We start from the raw sequence: 18,664 nt of genomic DNA, 5'->3' as shown, positions 1-18,664 counted from the left end.
ACTCCTCCTCTTCCTCCTCCTCCTCCTCTGCTCCCTCCTCCGATCACCTGGGCATCTGCACAGACTCACTTTGAGCTTCTTTAAAAGTGCCCTGTTTACATTCAGAGCACAGAATTAAATCCAAATTATTCTAGACCCTGTGGTGAATCAGCACGAAAAGCAAAGAGATGCAGGGTTAGAACAGAACAGCATTCACTTGGACTCTCGCACCAGCATGACTTTGCTCATCATTAAACTGAACTCCAGTTAATGAAGCCTTTAACTCGTTTCTCCTTGCAGAATGTTTTTTCATGTTTTCTCAACTTCAACTCCTCGTGCTTTCGTCTGATCAGCATTAAATTACTCTGAGCTGATTGTTATCGCAGCACCAACGTTTGAAACGTAACGCTGAGACAAAGCATTGTAACCACGTCTAACTGTTCCACCAGGAAATGTACAGAGATGTGTGTGTGAGCATGTGTGTGTCTGGAATGAATATGTCCTCAGACATGAACCGGCTGGACCACAAAAACAAAGAGCGTCTTCTTTTCCTCTTCACGTCTGTATTGTTGATCTTTTGTTTTTAGATCTTTTTATGAATCTGTATATTCATTTCTGCCCTCAGGAATTCGCATGATAAGGTGGGGCCAGGTTTCACAATGAGCACACCCGAAACCCTGATTGGGACCCACACCCAGTTTCACACCTTGGCTCAGGGGATTAGAGGATCATCAGGGGATCCTTTTGTCCCTCTGTGGAGGGATACTCCCACTAGGTTTAAATCTGGGACTCCCCACCATTTGACCTTAGAACTGAAGAAGCTTCTCGGATGAGAGGTGAAACGTCTTCAAGCAACTTAAATAAGTCCAGACGCTTTTCTTTGCAAGCTCCTTTGACTATGAATCTGTATAGAAACTATTTTTTTGGCTGGACTGGTACTTGTATAGTAAGTGTCTAAGCAAGGTATCTTACATTCATGCACACTCAGAGTTCAGTAGTTGCCCTAGCTGGAGATCAAACTACCAACCTTTCAATTGTTAGATGACCTGCTCTCCCTCTATCCAAAAGTTGTTTTATAATTTTAAATGGTTACAATGAGTTCTGAGTTCCAGTGTTCAAAAGAAGTGAAAGAATGAACTTGTTTGACTTTGAGAAACTCCTTGTAAGCTTTAACATGACCACTGTTGCAGCATGAAAGAGTGCTAGCTCTGTTAAAACAAAGAGCAGGCGCTCACAGTGTGGGTGAACAAATATAGTTATCCTGCAGTGCTGATTATGCAAACATGATGTCAGAGTAGCTGACTACAGATTTGGCAATAACTGTGTGGTAGGCGTGGTCTCTGTGAAAACATTTTATTTACTGTGAATTATCCTCATGAGTCATGAATTCATCCATGCAGCCAGCTAGTCACACTTCTGGAACCTAGTTGCACCAGATTCCAGACGAGCTTACAGTCAGCACACCAGGACTGAAAAAAAAGGTGAGCTTTTTAATTCAGAAACTTTCTAGTGAAAACTGGGTCTAATTAAGCAGAAACATTCCAACTTTGATGGAGCAGCTCCTATTTCTAGAAATCTGGCCAAATATATAATTACACAGGGTACAGGCTTCATTCTTAATACTGACAATGGTTTGCCCAATCAAATCTCTTACCACAACTGGCTCCTTACCTAACTTCCCGTTGTACTTGTGTACTTTGTACAACAGACTGTAGTGTTGAAGTGGTTGAAAAGCTGAAAAGCTGAGAGAAAGAAAGAAACTAGAAACAGATGCAGAAACATGTAACTTTAGCAGCTGCATAGTCAACAGTAGCACCAACAACAACTAATATAAAGCCCTTGCCATCACAAGAGGCAGCTGTTGCTAACATTAGCTATGAAGAAGTGCTGGATGAGGAACAGCAGTCCCAATAAAAGAGTGAGGAAAAGACAGAGGAAGGTAAAATTAATATGGTAAGAAAATAGATGAAGGGACATAATTAGGAAGAAAGAAATTCATGTAAAATAAATGGCCAATAGCACTCTAGCCAGGCTGACAAAAAGTCAGAACACTATTGAGAGAACCATTCTTTTAACATTAACTAGAAATGGCTTCACAAATAAAATTTTAAGCATTAGAGAAAACTCATAACAATCTCACAGACACAACATAATGTACAGCTGCTTTCAATGCCATTGATATTTATTTAGATTTTTTTTCTCCAGTTGATCTTTTTGTCACACACTGTTTCAGGTTTAATTAATATTCTTTGATTTATTGTTGTTCATGGTTCTGCTTGTGCTTTAATAGTTTCTAATCCCTAGGTTACTGTTCTTCCTCTGTATTCTACGTTTCACATCTAGTCTCCTTTGTCTTAATGTTCATTTGTCTCCTCATTTCTAGTTTCCCAGGTTCTAGTTTCCTACACTCTTAGATCTTAGTTTCTAGTTTCCTGTGTTAGGTTTTTGTTTCCTCTCTTAGTTTACCCCTCTTGTGTTCTGAGTCCAGCAATTGGGTCCTCGTCCTGCCTGCCACAGCACTAACCCTGACACTTCTGATCTAACTTCAGTAATTCCTTCCTCCAAACCATCAACATGTCTGTTAGACCCCTACCTTTATCAGTCCTACCATTAATTAATGCTTCAATCTTAAATATGATCAACCTACCTCTATTAATCGGCTAAGTACCGCAGGCCTTCAAGCTAGCAGTAGTTAGAATAGCTAAAGTTATTGTAACAAGGACCCGGGCGCAGCCCTCATTGTAGCAGGAGACTTTAACAAAGCGAACCTCAGACAAGTCATGCCAAACTTTTACCAGCATGTTTACCACACCCGGCTGTTGGGAAGTCTGACCACAACGCCATCTTCCTCATTCCCCAGTATAAACAAAGCATACGGAGGGAAGACGTGACCACGAAGGAAGTAAAACGGTGGACTGCCCAATCAGAAGCTACGCTACAGGACGCACTCAACGACGTAGACTGGGACATGTTCAGAGCATGCGCAGTCGACATCAACGAGTTTACGGAAGTAGCAGTATGCTTCGTCAATATGCTAGCGGAGGAGATTATCCCCACTGCGAGAGTCACCACATTCCCAAACCAGAAACCGTGGATGGACAGATCGATCCGCACTGCAGTAAACGCCAGGACCGCCTCCTACAACGCGGGTCTCGCCACTGGCGATATGAGCGCCTACAAAGCGGCCTCATACGGCGTGCGGCGCGCGGTGAGAGATGCCAAACGCAGGTACCGGGAACGTGTGGAGTCCCGCTTCCACCAGGGCGACACACGGAGTATGTGGCACGGACTACGCACCATTACGGACTACAAAGCCAGGGACACTGCGCCGATCAACGCCGACTCTGCATTCACCAACGAGCTGAATCGGTTCTACGCCCGTTTCGAGGTTAGCCAGGCGGCTAATGCTATCTACCGCCTGACTACCGAGGACAGTGACGTCATCAGCGAGAGACCGGTGACCAGCATCACGGAGCATGACGTCCGAGCGGCACTGAGGAGAGTGAACACAAGGAAAGCGGCGGGGCCAGACGGCATCACCGGCCGTCTGCTGCGCTGCTGTGCTGACCAGCTAGCAGGTGTGTTCACTTACATCTTCAACGAGTCCCTGGTGAAGTCTGTGGTCCCCACATGCTTCAAAAGATCCACCATCATCCCTGTGCCCAAGAACAGCAAACCCTCATCCCTGAACGATTACCGGCCAGTTGCACTGACCTCGGTAGTAATGAAGGTGTTTGAGAGGCTGCTGAAGAACATCATCTCCTCCTCCATCCCAGACACCACAGATCCGCTGCAGTTCGCCTACAGATCCAACAGATCCACAGAGGATGCCATCGCCCACGTCCTACACACCACTCTGAGCCACGTGGACAAGAAACAGGGTAACTATGTGCGAATGCTGTTTGTTGATTACAGTTCAGCGTTTAACACAATAGTGCCCTGCAGACTGTTCACAACGCTGAGGGATCTGGGACTTAACAGCCGTCTGTGTGCATGGGTGTTGGACTTCCTCACTGGCAGAACTCAGGTGGTGAGGGTGGGCAGGTGCTTCTCCAACAGCATCACCATCAACACAGGAGCACCTCAGGGATGTGTCCTCTCGCCACTGCTCTACTCCCTCTACACTTCAGACTGTGTGGCCACCCATGGCTCCAACACCATTGTGAAGTTTGCTGACGACACAGTGATGTTGGGTGCCATCTCCAACAACGATGAGGTGGCCTACATGGATGAAGTGAAGAATCTGGCATCGTGGTGCCAGGACAACCACCTCCAGCTGAACGTCAGCAAGACCAAGGAGCTGGTGGTGGACTTCAGAAGGGGTCAGCACAGAGACTACAAGCCCATTATCATCAATGGAGCTCCAGTGGAGAGGGTGCAGTCCTTCAAGTATCTTGGTGTCCACATCTCCTCAGACCTGACATGGGCTGCCCACATTCAGGTCCAGACCAAAAAGGCTAGGCAGCGCCTGTATCACCTACGACAACTGAAGAAGTTCAGGGTCTCTCCAAAGATCCTCAGGATTTTCTATACAGGCGCTGTGGAGAGCATCCTCACACAGAACATGACATCGTGGTTCGGGAACAGCTGTGTGAAGGACCAAAAAGCTCTCCAGAGAGTGATCCGTACAGCAGAACGCTGCTGCAGGATTGCTCTCCCCCCGCTTCAGGACACCTACACCAGGAGATGCCGAACTAGAGCAGCGCAGATACTGAAGGACCCGTCCCATCCTGGCAACAAACTGTTCCAACTTCTGCAATCTGGTAGAAGGTTCCGCATCTTCCGGGCAAGGACAGAGAGACTCAAGAGGAGCTTCTATCCCCAAGCCATCCGTGCCCTAAACACACACACCCGCCCTCTCACATCATCTATAATTGACTGAGACACGACTCTCTTCCAGACACTAAACCAAGGCACAATGTACATTTCAATTCCTTTAATTTTAAATATGTTTATATTGTCTATCCTGTAAAATAGTCAGATGTCTATTCATATTAATGTACAGAATTCACCTGCTTGCTGCTACTACTGCACATTCACCCAGTGTATATACTATATGTGTGTATATATATATAACGTTCTTCCTCTACACCCCCCCCCCCCAATTTTTGCACATGTCGAGGAGCATGTAAGGCTACATTTCACTGTGTGTTATACTTGTATAACTATGCATGTGACAAATAATAAAGAACCTTGAACCTTGAACCCTTGTAGCACTTTGGCCACCCTTTCCAGCGCAACACCTTGACACACAGCAGATGAATGTGTTTTCTCTTTCACACTTTTTATTCTTATTTTTGTGACTCTACATTTAATCGGCGTGTTCACTCAGCTCAACCCTTGCCCATCCGTCACTTTCTCTGCCTTGGACAGATCCGCCTTCTCCAGGCCCCCAGCAGCTGCTAAAATAAGGAGAGAAAAAACATTCTGTTAGTAAAGACCCTGCAATAATACAGAGAAAACCCCAACGATCATTTGACCCTCTACCAGCAAGCACTTTGGCAACAGTGAGGAGCGAAAAACTCCCTTTTAACAGAGAGGAACCTGACAGTGTTAGTCATGTACAGTAAAATACAGGGGTGAAAGTCTGATTTGAGCATAGTCAGATTTATTTATTGAAGTTAAAAAGAGAAGTTTTTTTTATATTTGTGTTGTTTCTTTGAACTTCAACCTTTGTTTAGTGGCCACGATGAGCTTTGAAAATTAAAACAGAAAACCAAAAATCTGGCTTTTCAGATTCAGTCGAGTTCAACTGAGGACAAAAAACAGCAAAACACAAAGAAAGCCATAAATCTGCTACTGCAGACTGTGTATCTGTGTATGTGTGTGGGCGTGTCTGTGTGTATGTGTGTGTGTGTGTGTGTGTGCAAGGGCATGCTAACAGCCTCTAATGAGCTCTGTGTTCACTTCACTTTGATAATCAACTGAACAGCACCAGAAACTGTTTTAAACCAAACAATGAAGTTCAAATAAACTTTATTAACACAACATCTTTGTTCCAAAATGAAACAAGAATGTAATTAACCAGATTAATTGTAAATAAATCCATGTATGTTTTATTGGTATCAGGTCATAGTGTCACTGACATCCTGATTGACACATTAAATATTACATTAAATGATAAATGTGCACGTGAACTGTTTACTCACATTACAGGCAGAGCTGCACATCCTCAATCTTTTCAGGATCTGGAGGTTTGACTGGAAAGTTCCATCAGGCACCTGAGTTCCTTGGTCTCCACCCCTGGGTGGAGCCATCATCCCTCCTGCAGTCCTGCACACCTTAGGCTGATTCTGGGTAATCAGGTTGAGGATTTAAGCTCCACTGAGCCTCTTCTTCAACACCAGTTTGTCAATGACCTCGCATTGTTTTCCAGGACCTTCTTTGCCACTGCCTTCAACCCCCAGAGCTCCTCGGATTAACCTCGCATTCTGGGGCAATACAAAGGACCTCACCTGCCTGCCCTCCGGCCACCACTCACCACCTTGGACACAGCAGAACTCAGGTCAGCCAGCCTTTGCCACTACTCACCTGGATCCTCACCACCTCTCCCTCAAAGCCAAGGTTACCCCAACTATCCATAAGCATTATCAGTCATAACCACCTCTGCTAAATACCCTATGCTTGCCGCCTTCTTAACCCCGTTCTTTTTTTCTTCCCAGACGCACTCCATCCCCGTCGCTACCTGCCAATTCCCCGTTCACCCCACTGACCCACGGCCACACCATTAGCAACACTTTGCCACAAATTCACCTGTTGATCTAATAAACAAACACTGTAAAACGTGCGAGCCGTCTCTGTTGTGGTTATCTGCGTTTGAGTCCAATTTAGCTATCGGCCTGTGGCCATTGTGACAAATCTCACCTAAAAACTAAATGTTTTGGTAGTGACCTCTGAACTTTTCCAAGTCAAAGACTGATCATGTTTCAGAAATATGTTAAACAATGCCAGCTTTACAAAATGGAAGGTATTACTTTGAAGATGAAGCTTCATACTGTCTCTGTCATGAAGTCTTCCTGCTGGGAAGCACCAAATAAAGTACACTAAATGAACACCAAATAAGACCTGTTTATGGTAATATGTTAATACAAGGTGTCCAAATCCAATATAAGTAAAGTAAGCACTTGCAGACAGGTAGAACTGAGTTGTTTCTGTGCCAATAAAGGTCAGTTTGTTTCATGTATTTAGATTTCAGCAGGAGCCTGTAGGCATTATCTCTGGCTCTCTTCCACAGCATGTCGTTTGTCATGTCTTCCTTCTCTCACCCCAACCGGTCACTCCCTAAGCCTGGTTTTGCCAAAGGTTCTTTCCTGTTAAAAGGGAGGTTTCCTTTCCCACTGTCGCCAAAGTGCTTACTGATAGGGGGTCATATGATTGTTGGGTTTTTCTCTTCATGTAGTATTTTAGGGTCTACCTTAAAATATAGGCTGTGGTGAACCACTAGAGAGCTCCACTCACACCCAGTGTTGAGGAAGTGTGTTGCTGTGTTTTGTGGCGCAATGTGTTCAGTTGATGTGAGGAGAGTAATAAAGCAGGAGTGAGAACTAAGAGCTCCGTGTTGTCTGTGCTTACCTCCACATTGGTGACTCCAGACTCGAACATGCTACAGGTCAAGGATGACGCCGGCTCCGCTCTGGATGCATCAGCAGCCGTCGGTCCACCACCTCCTGCTGCAGCTGCAGCTGCTTTTGCTGTGGCGCTGAAGCTGCCGGACTTTTGGCTCCACGATCCCCCGTCGTGGTTCGTGCATGTGGAGGCACAGTTTGCCCTTCACGGCATCTCGGCTGACGACATGAAGTATCACCATGTGGTGGCCTTGCTGGACCCGCTAGCCACCCATCGCGCGATGACCCTCCTCTGGGACCCACCCGCTCAAGGGAAATACGCTGTCCTTAAGGGGCTGCTTCTTCGGCATATGCCCTCTCCGACACAGAGCGTGCCGAAAAGCTTCTCTCCTTCTCAGGCCTGGGTGGTGGCACGGCTCTGGAGCTCATGGAGAACATGTTGTCCTTACTCGGACCGGATGATGGAGGATACCTCTTCGCCCACCTCTTCCTCCGACAGCTGCCGTGAGAGTTGTCCTCACACCAGACCGGCCACCTCTCTCCTATAAGCCGCTTCGTCCCCTCCAGTGATGCGACCGATCACTGCAGTGTCATCCGCGAACTTCAAAATTATGTTGTCTTTGTTGGAGGCGACACAGTCATGGGTGTACAGGGTGTAGAGGATGGGGCTGAGGACGCAACCTTGTGCCAAGATGCCAGTGTTTGTAATAATGCTGGCTGAAGTCCTGTTGCCGATCCTGACAGACTGAGGCCTCTCAGTCAAAACGTCCTGTAGCCAGTCACATAGGGCGGGGTGCAGGCCGAGTGTTGCCAGCTTGTGAGTGAGTTTGTGTGGGATAACAGTATTGAAAGCGGCGCTGTAATCAACAAAAAGTACCCTGATTCTTTGTTTTACAGGTGGGAGAATGAATAGTGAAGGGCAGCAGCGATAGTGTCTGACGTGGACCTATTGGACCGGTAGGCATATGGCAGGAGGTCCAGAGTGTCTGTGATGCTGCTCTGGATGTAGGCCAGCACCACTCTCTCAAAACACTTCACAATGATTGGAGTGAGTGCAACTGGTCTATAGTCGTTCAGGCAGGTGGCTGGGCTTGTCTTGGGGAGAGGGATGATGGTTGTAGTCTTGAAGCATGTGGGGACAGTGTTCTGGCTGAGGAAGAGGTTGAAGATGGAGGTAAGAACCTCCGCCATCTCATTGGCACATGATTTAAGAGCCCATCCCGGGATGTTGTCTGGTCCTGCTGCCTTGCGGGGGTTGATCCTCCTCAGGGCTTTGTGCACCTGGTCTATTGTGACCGCTGGCGGGGGTGGGTAGTCTGGGGGTTCTGGCAGGTCTGGAAGACATGGGGGGTCGGGGAGGTCTGGGGGGTCTGAAGGGTCTGGGAGGTCTCGAAGCGGGTGTAGAATGCATTGAGATCATCCAGAAGACTGCCTGTAGAGCTGATGGTGCTGGTGGTGACCCTATACTCTGTGATGTGCTGCAGGCCTTGCCACATCCGCCTGGGGTCAGCAGAAGAGTAGAAGCCATCCAGCTTCTCTCTGTACTCCGATGCCCATAGAACTCCACTGCGTTCACTGTATGACGGGCCGTACAGGGTTATTAAACCGGGCCAAAAACATTTCCTTTTGGACTTTGGAGGTCGGCAGGAGGTTGTCTCTGTTGAAACACTTAAGCCTGCGCATGTTCTGCAGGATGATCAGGTGGTTCCGGCCCAGGCCCCGCCGCGGCCGCCCACCTACCACCAGGCTGATGGATTCTGTTTTTTCCTTTAGGAGAACCCCACACTCACACCCAGTGTTGAGGAAGTGTGTTGCTGTGTTTTGTGGCGCGATATGTTCAGTTGATGTGAGGAGAGTAATAAAGCAGGAGTGAGAACTAAGAGCTCCATGTCATCTGTGCTTACCTCCACAGGCTGTTGTTGTGATTTGGCACTGTATATATACAATTTAATTCAACTGAAGAGCTAAGAAAAATATCTTACATGTAGCAAGTGAAAAGAAAACATGTTAGAACCAACACAGGAAACAGATGTGTCAGGTAGAGTGGTCAGAGGCTGCCCAATGAGAGAACCAAAAACAGAGCGCATAGGAGAGAAGCATGTATAGCTCAGAGAGGACCTACAGAAACAAAGCCTTCAGTCAAGGAATCCAAAGGCTGAGAGACCAACGGGAACCAAAGCGATGAAGAGAGACAGGAAGACAGAAAGGAAACAAAAAACAACTTTTGTCACTTTCCAAAGACTCCTTCTGTCTGTCCTCAGTAGTTCATAGTGAATCTGGAAAATTTGCAGCTCTGTCCTCCTGAGCTGTTCTCAGAAAAATTATTTATTAGATTTATTCTAGTGATCTCGAGGCTGCAGACAGTATAACTGTGAATTATTCTGGTGCATTAAATTTCTTTCACCTTTAAGTTTTGGAATTTTGATTTTAGTTTTGGTGTCAGATATCTGTGTAAACTTATTTTGTGCTGTTTGCTGTGGGTACTTGTGTGTATTATTAGTCTGTATAAACACTGCTGATTGTACTGCTGTGTGTCTTAGCCAAGACCCACTTATCAAGAGATTTTTAATCTCCGAAGATAAAAACAAACAAACAAACAAACAAACAAAAAAAAAAAACTGAGTCTTGTAACTGAGAAGCCTGAGTGTGTTTTGAACACCCTGTAGATCTGAAATGATGTTAGAAACCCGGATCACAGCCAGACTCTCCCTGTCTGTTGCTACCTTCACTGATAACACACTGCAAGCATGTGGAGAGGCTATTGATTCGTTTCTGCAGCAACAACCATCAAGCAAACAAGCATGTTTAAAAACCAGCACACAGACACACAGTGTAAACCCCCATTTGCCACGTGAGACTCCCTGAATCCTTCCATTTTCATTTTTCCTCCCCCGGGAGGTGCTACAGGTCGCCTCAGGGACTGTATGAAAGAGGTAATATCTTGTTAAACAACCCATGAGTACAAACCAGGAACCTCTGATATATGTATATACATATAAATGCAGAACATACCACACATTAATTATTTTCTATTTCCTTGTGTCTCATTGGGAATGTCCCTCCTCCAATGAGTTCCCTTTTTAGCTCTGATAAGTGGTTGACTGGTTATAATACAGTGCTTTTCTGTGACTGAGCACACTACACAACTTGCCTCATTCACACAAACACTTTTTGCTATGCTTTTTCAATGTAAGTGTTACTCCTATAGATGCATCGGGGATCAACTTGAGGTAAGTATCTTGCCAAAGGAGATGTGGCATGTACAGCAGCCAAGGATCGAACCACCTTCCAATTAGCAGATGACCTGCTCTACCTCCTGAACATGCCACCAGTAACACTGTGAGGAACACCTCTTCAGGATTTTTTTATGTCTGGTAACACAATACATAACATAAATATATAAAACTAAAATTACTTGTTAAATAATCATCTTTGCTTTCAACTCTAATAGGGTGATACCGTACAATGAGGTCATTAAGATAAAATGATTATTGAAGACCTTGTATGTAATGAGAAGGATTTTAAATTTGATTGTGACTGTGGATTTAACAGGGAGCTAATGAACAAAAGACATTATAGGAGAAATATGCTCTCTCTTTCTAGTCCCTGTCAGTACTCTTGCTGCAGCTGTAGCTGCAGATTTTGGATCAACTGAAGGCTTTTCAGGGAGATTTCTATGACATACTGATAATAACGTGCTACAATAGCCCAGTAGCCTAGAAGTAATAAATGCATGAACTTCTAATTTTAGAAATATAAACACAATAAAGCAGACTTACCTATTTATTTAATATGCGCATTGAAGGACATATTCTGGTCACAAATGACTCCAATATTCCTCACCGTGTTACTGGAGGCCACGGTAATGCTATCCAGAGTAAGTATTTGGTTAGGTACTATATTTCTGAGAGGGCTAGGTACAATATCCTCAGTTTTAATTGCATTTAGAAGCAAAAAAATATGAGGTCACCCAGGTCTTTACATCTTTAAAATATTTCTGTAGTTAAACTAATCTGTATGTGTTATCTGGCTTCATGGATAAATAAAGTTGGGTATCATCGGCATAGCAGTGAAAATTTATGCCATGCCTTCTAATGATGCTGCCTAAGGGAAGCATGTATAATGTAAACAGAATTGATCCTAGCACAGAACCCTGTGGAACACCATTATTAACCTTAGTGTGTGAAGAGGACTCTCCATTTACATGAACAAATTGGAGTCTGTTAGATAAACCACTGTAGCACAGTACCTATAACAGCTACAGCATCACAAGGTCCACAGTTCATGTTCAGTTTAACTTTATTTAAATCTGATAAATGAAACAATCAAAAGAAATTCCCATCACAAATGTTTAAATGTTTCAGGAACACACATATAAAAGAAAGAATAAAAACAGCAAAGAGCAGGTTTAATACTCCGAGGTCTGCTTGATCCAGGGGTCAAAGCTAATGAAATACATTAGGGCCAAAGATAAAACTTGGTCTGACACTTCATGGTTGACCTGCTGTGGTTCTTAAATGCTTCCACTTTGCAATAACAGTAGTACATTACAGATGACACAGAACATCTAAAGGGAAGAAATTCTGATTTGTTGCAAATGTGGTATCCTGATGTAGTGGTATACTTAAATTCAGTTCTTTGGAATGAGCCATTCTTTCACAAATGTTTGTAAAGGCAGACTGCATGGCTAGATTACATACACCTGTGATAACGGAATTGAAAACACCTGAATTAAAAAGATGAAGATTTTCACACCTGCTGTGTTCATTCCAGTTAAATTGAGCTCTGTTTCGTTTTCCTCCTTACACAGAGTAAACATACAGTCAATCAAGCACCTAGCCGTAAAATTAATCCAAGTTCCCCATGTTAATCACTGGGCAAGAACCCAAAACCTTCTTCCTGTTCTTACATTTCTTGCTCCTGCCCCAAACATCTGGCAGCCAAGCAGACTGCCAAGGTTGTCACGCGGTTTGACAAATTTTGTTTTCTCTGAATTTTTTCTGTGTGAAAAGGAAAGACATCGTGTCTTTCGTGTATTTGTTTTTTGTAAGCCAAATTTTTACAACTTCTGATTCAGAGCACAATAATAATGTTAAATATTTTAAAACACCTTAAGAGTCTAAGTGGACCAATACTTTTTTTCCGTGAAGTTTACCTGTAGTATATAATGAATATGACCCCTGGATTCTGGACAGCAGTTTCACTCAACCCTGGAATAAATCAATGGCTTGGTGATTCTAGCGAATTGAAGGTAAATGTCAACCTGCTGTGAGTGTTCAGGTGAGTTCATGTGTGGTATGAGTCTGCGTTAATCATGTGACAGATCTGTGTGCGTTTGGGTTTTATTTGGTTTAACATTGTGTTCTAACTGTGACTGCTGATGTTCTATATCTGGCGGCGGTTGTTCCTGGATCGTCTCTTAGACGTTCGGCTCCTCACCGGGGTTTTGGGCTGAGGGATGATGGGCTGAGGGATTACCGGCTGAGGGATTACCGGCTGTGGTGGGAGGGCGGGGCTTTCAATGGCATGGTCGGGACTCTGGTGGTTGAGGGCGGAGTTCCGCGGTTTAGCCAAACGAGAGCTGGACTTTTTCTTCCCTGATTCTTCAGAGTCATCTGTAAAAGGAAAACAAAAACAAACAAAAAAAACAAAGTTTGAAACTGTTTAAAGAAAAAGAAGGCGTACAACTTCACAGAAAAAAAATTCTGCTCATGAACTGATACTAAAAAAACAATCAGAAAGAAGTTTCGAAAGTCACAAAGTTTTCACCTCCAATGGACTCTGGCTGCTGGGTAAACAAGTTAGATATTAATTTATTTGCTAACGTATTGGTGGTTCACAATATGAAAACTGTTTTTTGGTCTAGAGAATCAGAGTATTATTGTCTCACCATCTTCCTCTTCCACACTGTTTGGAGCAGCTACAGCGGGTTCTGCAATCAATCAATCAATTAATTAATCAATCAAGCAATCAATCATCTTTTAATTTCAGCTGATGAATTCAAAATCCAGCAGCTATCCATGCAGTCTGCATATCCAGACATTTGTAAAATAATGGCTGGTTCCAAAGATGTCACTGAATTTAAGTATAGCAGAGAAGGTTGACCAGTACTTTGTCCATATAATATATATATATATATATATATATATATATATATATATATATATATATATATATATATATATATATATATATATATATATATAAATATATATATATATATATATAGGGACATACCAGGTGCTGTTATACGATTGATTACTGGAACTGAAAATAAAAAGCATACATTTACATGTACAGTACTTATTTTTAAAAGTTTTTACATTGTAGCTACAAACTGAAGACATCAAATATATGAAGCAAGATATATGGAATAATGTAGCAAAGAAAAAATTGATGAATAACTGAAGAATCCTCAAAGTAGCCACCCTTTGCATTGATTACTTCTTTGCACACTCTTGGCCTTCTCTCAATGAGCTTTATGGTGCAGTCACCTGAAATAGTTTTCACCACACAGGTGATCCTTTTCAGGGTTCATTTGTGGATTTTCTTGCCTTCTTAACACTGTTAGGGACCATCAGTTGTGTTGTGCAGACGTCAGCTTGGTACACAGCTGACAGCCCTATTTGAAAACTGTTAGAATTCATATTATGGCAAGGACCAATCAGCTAAGTAAAGAAATGTGACAGTTACTTTAAGAACACAAGATCAATCAGTCCGGAAAATTGCTAAAACTTTGAATGTATTCTCAAGTGCAATCGCAAAAAACATCAGTCACTACAATGAAACTGGCACACATGAGGACTGCCCCAGGAAGACCAAGAGTCACCCCTGCTGCTGAGGATAAATTTATCCAAGTCATCATCCCCAGAAATCACAAAATACCAGCACCTCTAGTTCCAGTAGCATACACATCTGTACATCAACTCTTCAGAGGAGACTGCATGAATTGGGCCTTTATGGGGACATAGCTGCTGAGAATCCACTATTAATGAAAAGAAACAAGCTAAAGAGATTTGTTTGGGTCAAGAAACACAAGGAATTGACATTAGACCAGTGAAAATCTGTGCTTTGGTCTGATGAGTCTAAATTTAAGATATCTGTGTCCACCTGCAGTGTCTTTGTGCAATGCAGGTAAATGGATGGTCCTTCACTGTGGAACTGAGATGAATGGTTCCCACAGTGAAGCATGGAGGAGGAGGTGTGTTGGTGTGGGGATGCTTTAGTGGTGATGCTATTGGGCATTTATTAAAACTGAAGGCACACTGAACCAGTGTTGCTACCACAGCATCCTGCAGCAACATGCCGCTCCATCATTTATTTTTTACCCCAAACACACCTCCAGGCTGTGTAGGGGCTATTTGACCAAGATGGAGAATGATGGAGTGCTGCACCAGATGGGCTGGCCTCCACAGTCACCTGACCTAAACCCAATCAACAGGGTTTGGAATGAGATATCTCGCAGAGCAAAGGCAAAAGGGCCAAGGAGTGCTCAGTATCTCTGGGAACTCCTTCAAGACTTGAAAAACCATTTCAGGTGACTACCTCATGAAGCTCAACAAGAGAATGCTAAGAGTGTGCAAAGAAGTAATCAAAGCAAAGAGCGGCTATTTTGAAGAATCTAAAATATAAAACATGTTTTCAGTTATTTCACACTTTTTTGTTTACAACTTAATTCCATATATGTTCATTCATAGTTTTGATGATCTACATCATAAATAGTCATGAAAATAAAGAAAAACCATTAAATTAGAAGGTTTGCCCAAACCTTTGACCAGTAGTGTATGTGCAATGAGACCAGAGAGCTATGGGTTACTGTCCCTTTTTGTATCACTACATGAGGCAGATTATTATGTTTCTTACATAAATAGCCAGGCACCAAATCACCACATAAACTGCCAAATCTGATTCTGATTCTGCTTGCAGTAAATCCTGTTGTCTCTCCTCCTAATCTCCTCCTGCCACTAGGTGGAGCTGTATTCCCTGGGGTGTGTTACCTATGAATAATTAATGTTATTGTACATCACTTTTCGGCTCTGATTAGTCAGAAGGTATGTTTCTTCGAACACTAACTGATCTAAAGCAAGTTAAGGTAAAAATCGTTCTCACGGTCTGCTGCCTGTGAACTTGAGCTGCTGACGTCTGAAACACATTGACACACAGAAAAAAAACATTAAACAGGTAAATAGGTGAGATACAGCATCAGGTCTGACCAAACACCTTACAGTACTATTGTCATGTAATCATGAATGTCAGAAGCAAAACATCTGTGAGGAGTTCACGTGATGATTGTCGTCTTATATCTTCATCATCACTATCATGATCATTGTGTACCTACCTGAAGGTCCTCCTCCGTAATAATGTGATTCATCTGGAATCAGAACAGAATTTTTGTGTTAGATGTGTTTTGGTCTTGATTTAACTTCAACTTGTTATTTCTAGTCAGAAATCTCCAGTTCCAGTGCTTAACCTTCAGATCAAATATGCTTCAAACAATGAGGTCAGTTTATGTCTTTGAGACAGAAGTTCATATCAGACAGAGGTTCTGCCAGCATGTTGCTCAGCCCTTCTGTTTGTGAGGGAGAGCCAATCAAAAGGAAGTCGTCTCAAAGGGAGAGGGGTTACATAAGCTTATTTTAGACATGTGATAAAGTGATGAAACATGATTTACTGTGACATGTTACTGTTCCAGTAACTTTTAGATACACCTGAGATTGACCTGCTGAAGCAATTTTAAACTATTGCTCACATCAGTTGTTAAATGTCAGAGAAGCACAAGACAATGAGCTCAGGCCTGTGCCTGAGCTCATAGTTCTGTGGAGAACTATGAGCTCAGGTGTACTATGAAGGCAGTTCAGTATACTCAGTATACTTTCTGTTGTCTAGATTCACTCACCCTAACATTGTCGATCAGGATACACAAAGTTGGTGGAGTCTGACCATTTCTGTTCTCACCGAGACTTTAACACTCCGTACACTGATATCATGAGCTTAAAGGTGTTTTCCAGCTGTGTCTGAGTTCAAAATAACAGAGATTCTTACCAGGGTGATCAGGAGAGATGGCGTTTATGCTCTCTGAAACAACAACAACACTTCATTCAGAAAATCTTCAACAGAAATGATGCCGACAATCAGCCCTGCTGGGGGGCACTAATTCTGCCATGTTCGTATCAGGTATGTCTCAGTTTCATGGATGTGCTCCACGTGAGCAGAAAAGTAATTCAAGGTTTCACTTGACAGTTTTTAAGCAGTCACATTCCCACAGTCATCAATAAACCCCACTAACTGCATGTCTTTGGACTGTAGGAGGAAGCTGGAGTATCCAGAGAGACAAACATGGGGAAAACATGCAAACTCCACACAGAAACTCAGGAGTTAAACTCAGGACCCTCTTGCTGTGAGGCAAGAGTGCTAACCACCACCTCCTGGTGTTACAATATTTAAAATAATAAATATTCTTCATATAAAACCAAAGAACTGAGCCATTTTATTCGAGAAATTATTCACACCCGAACCCCACACATACTAACCTGTAGGAGCTTCATCAGATGTAGAATCTTTGTCTGACAGAGAGAGGTAAAATATTATACATGTGAGACAAAAACAGGTGAGATAGTACAGAGATGAAATAGAGACAGGTGAGAAAGCACAGAGGTATTTACCTGTCGATGTGGCATGTATTCCAACATCTGCAAAGTGAAGAAACACTTTCATGAGGACAGGCAGGTTCATCAGTGACATTTTACTCAGATTGTCATTCAGAAGAGACAGATGACTTTTAACCCCACCACTGGAGTCGATGTCTCCCTCAACCAGCACGATGAACAGAGAGAACAGAAGAACAACATTCCTGCAACAAAAATACAACATTCAGTTTGACTTCCTGAGGCAAAAAAGGCATTTAAGCCTCATTTTGGTGCAAAGTCAGAAACCTTTAAATCTGGGATGAATCTGTTTAAGTTTCACATCAGTGTGACCTCTGAAATTTAATGCTTCAAAATAACTGGCCTTAAAACTGCCCTGATTTGTTTTGAAGGTGGCACTGGGGATAAACGAGTCTGATTCTGCTGTTTTCATTGTTTTTACTGGGATCAGATTAACTTCAGGAAAAATATACATGTATTGATTTAACATTTGAAGAACAAAAACACAAATCAGGGATATTTTTTTCTTGCAGGTCAAGAAATGCATCTGTTTTAAGCTTTCAGCTGATCAGCTGTCAGACCATCATTATCTGTGATGTAACACGAGTGATTTGAATAAATTCTTTAAATGCTTGTTTTAAATTAAGCTAACTGTAATTCAGTTTTCTTTAGAGCAGTAAAAAGTTTATAAGCTCAGCTTTTACAATTAAAATGAAAACAAAAAACAAAAAAAATTTTAAACTCATTTTCAATATAATATTTTTTAATGTAAATTTTATAACACATGCTTTTATTTTATTTTGGATGTACAGGTGCAGAAAAAATGTTTTCTTCTTGCATTCTGAAATTTTAAAAAGCAATAAAAGTTGTTAACCCTGTTATACACTCTATATAATAATTACATGTTAATTTATATTAAAATTGTTTTATGTAATTTGTAGGAATGCAATTTCAAACTCAAAGAAGAACATTAACACAGAGTAATGAAGAGCTGAAACAAGCAGGAAGCTTCAAGAATATATCCTGATATTATTGATTAATGTTTCACTCTGTAGAATAAACAATAAAAACACACTGAGACGAGAGGATGGACGTACCTGTTGAGCATAGTGATGTGATGTCAGACAGGGGATCAGTACAGGTAGGCAGACGGTTGACTGTTTACAGTACTTCAGTGTTTCCCTGCAGGAATCGTCAGGTTCTGAGATTCTGCAGCAGTTTATATATCGACCTAAATGTCAGAGTGTGTGTGCGAGAGTTTCAGGTTACTGCGTTAAAGACAGGAAGAGGAAGACTCCCAACCAGGTGAGTTTTTCTGAATGTATGAGGACCATGAGTCTGACACTGGTGACCTAAAGTCTGGAAATGTTGATTTGACTGAAATTTGACAACCTTTATGAATTCACATTATTTCAAAGAGACAGTGTGTGTGTGTGTGTGTGTGTGTGTGTGTGTGTGTGTGTGTGTGTGTGTGTG

General features: G+C 42.7%; 1 protein-coding gene across 2 annotated transcripts; it reads right to left on the bottom strand.

Moving 5' to 3' along the window:
- Positions 1 to 12,371: 12,371 nt before the first annotated feature.
- LOC308385032 (uncharacterized protein) lies at positions 12,372 to 17,319 on the bottom strand. Of its 2 annotated transcripts, XM_080863746.1 has the most exons (8): positions 17,207 to 17,319; positions 17,075 to 17,107; positions 16,587 to 16,619; positions 15,883 to 15,915; positions 15,654 to 15,686; positions 13,782 to 13,811; positions 13,435 to 13,476; positions 12,372 to 13,159 (listed from the first exon to the last, which is right to left on the bottom strand). In XM_080863746.1, the coding sequence occupies exons 1-8, from the start codon at positions 17,283 to 17,285 to the stop codon at positions 12,930 to 12,932; spliced, it is 513 nt and encodes a 170-aa protein (XP_080719872.1). In that variant the 5' UTR covers positions 17,286 to 17,319; the 3' UTR covers positions 12,372 to 12,929. The 2 variants fall into 2 exon arrangements, with proteins under 2 accessions (XP_080719872.1, XP_080719873.1); XM_080863747.1 differs by lacking the exon at positions 13,782 to 13,811.
- Positions 17,320 to 18,664: the final 1,345 nt, after the last annotated feature.

The sequence above is a fragment of the Rhamphochromis sp. 'chilingali' genome (genome assembly GCF_963969265.1).
Source record: "Rhamphochromis sp. 'chilingali' genome assembly, chromosome: 17".
Classification (NCBI taxonomy): Eukaryota; Metazoa; Chordata; class Actinopteri; order Cichliformes; family Cichlidae; genus Rhamphochromis; species Rhamphochromis sp. 'chilingali'.
This window is presented reverse-complemented; position numbering and strand designations above follow the sequence as displayed.

Excerpts from the sequence above, each read along its gene's own strand:
- LOC308385032 (XM_080863746.1), bottom strand. The coding sequence starts at position 17,285 with ATGTCACTGATGAACCTGCCTGTCCTCATGAAAGTGTTTCTTCACTTT. Across the intron at positions 16,620-17,074 it reads ATCTGATGAAGCTCCTACAG|AGAGCATAAACGCCATCTCT; the intron begins GTTAGTATGTGT and ends TTGTTGTTTCAG. Across the intron at positions 13,477-13,781 it reads CAATCGTATAACAGCACCTG|AACCCGCTGTAGCTGCTCCA; the intron begins GTATGTCCCTAT and ends GATTGATTGCAG.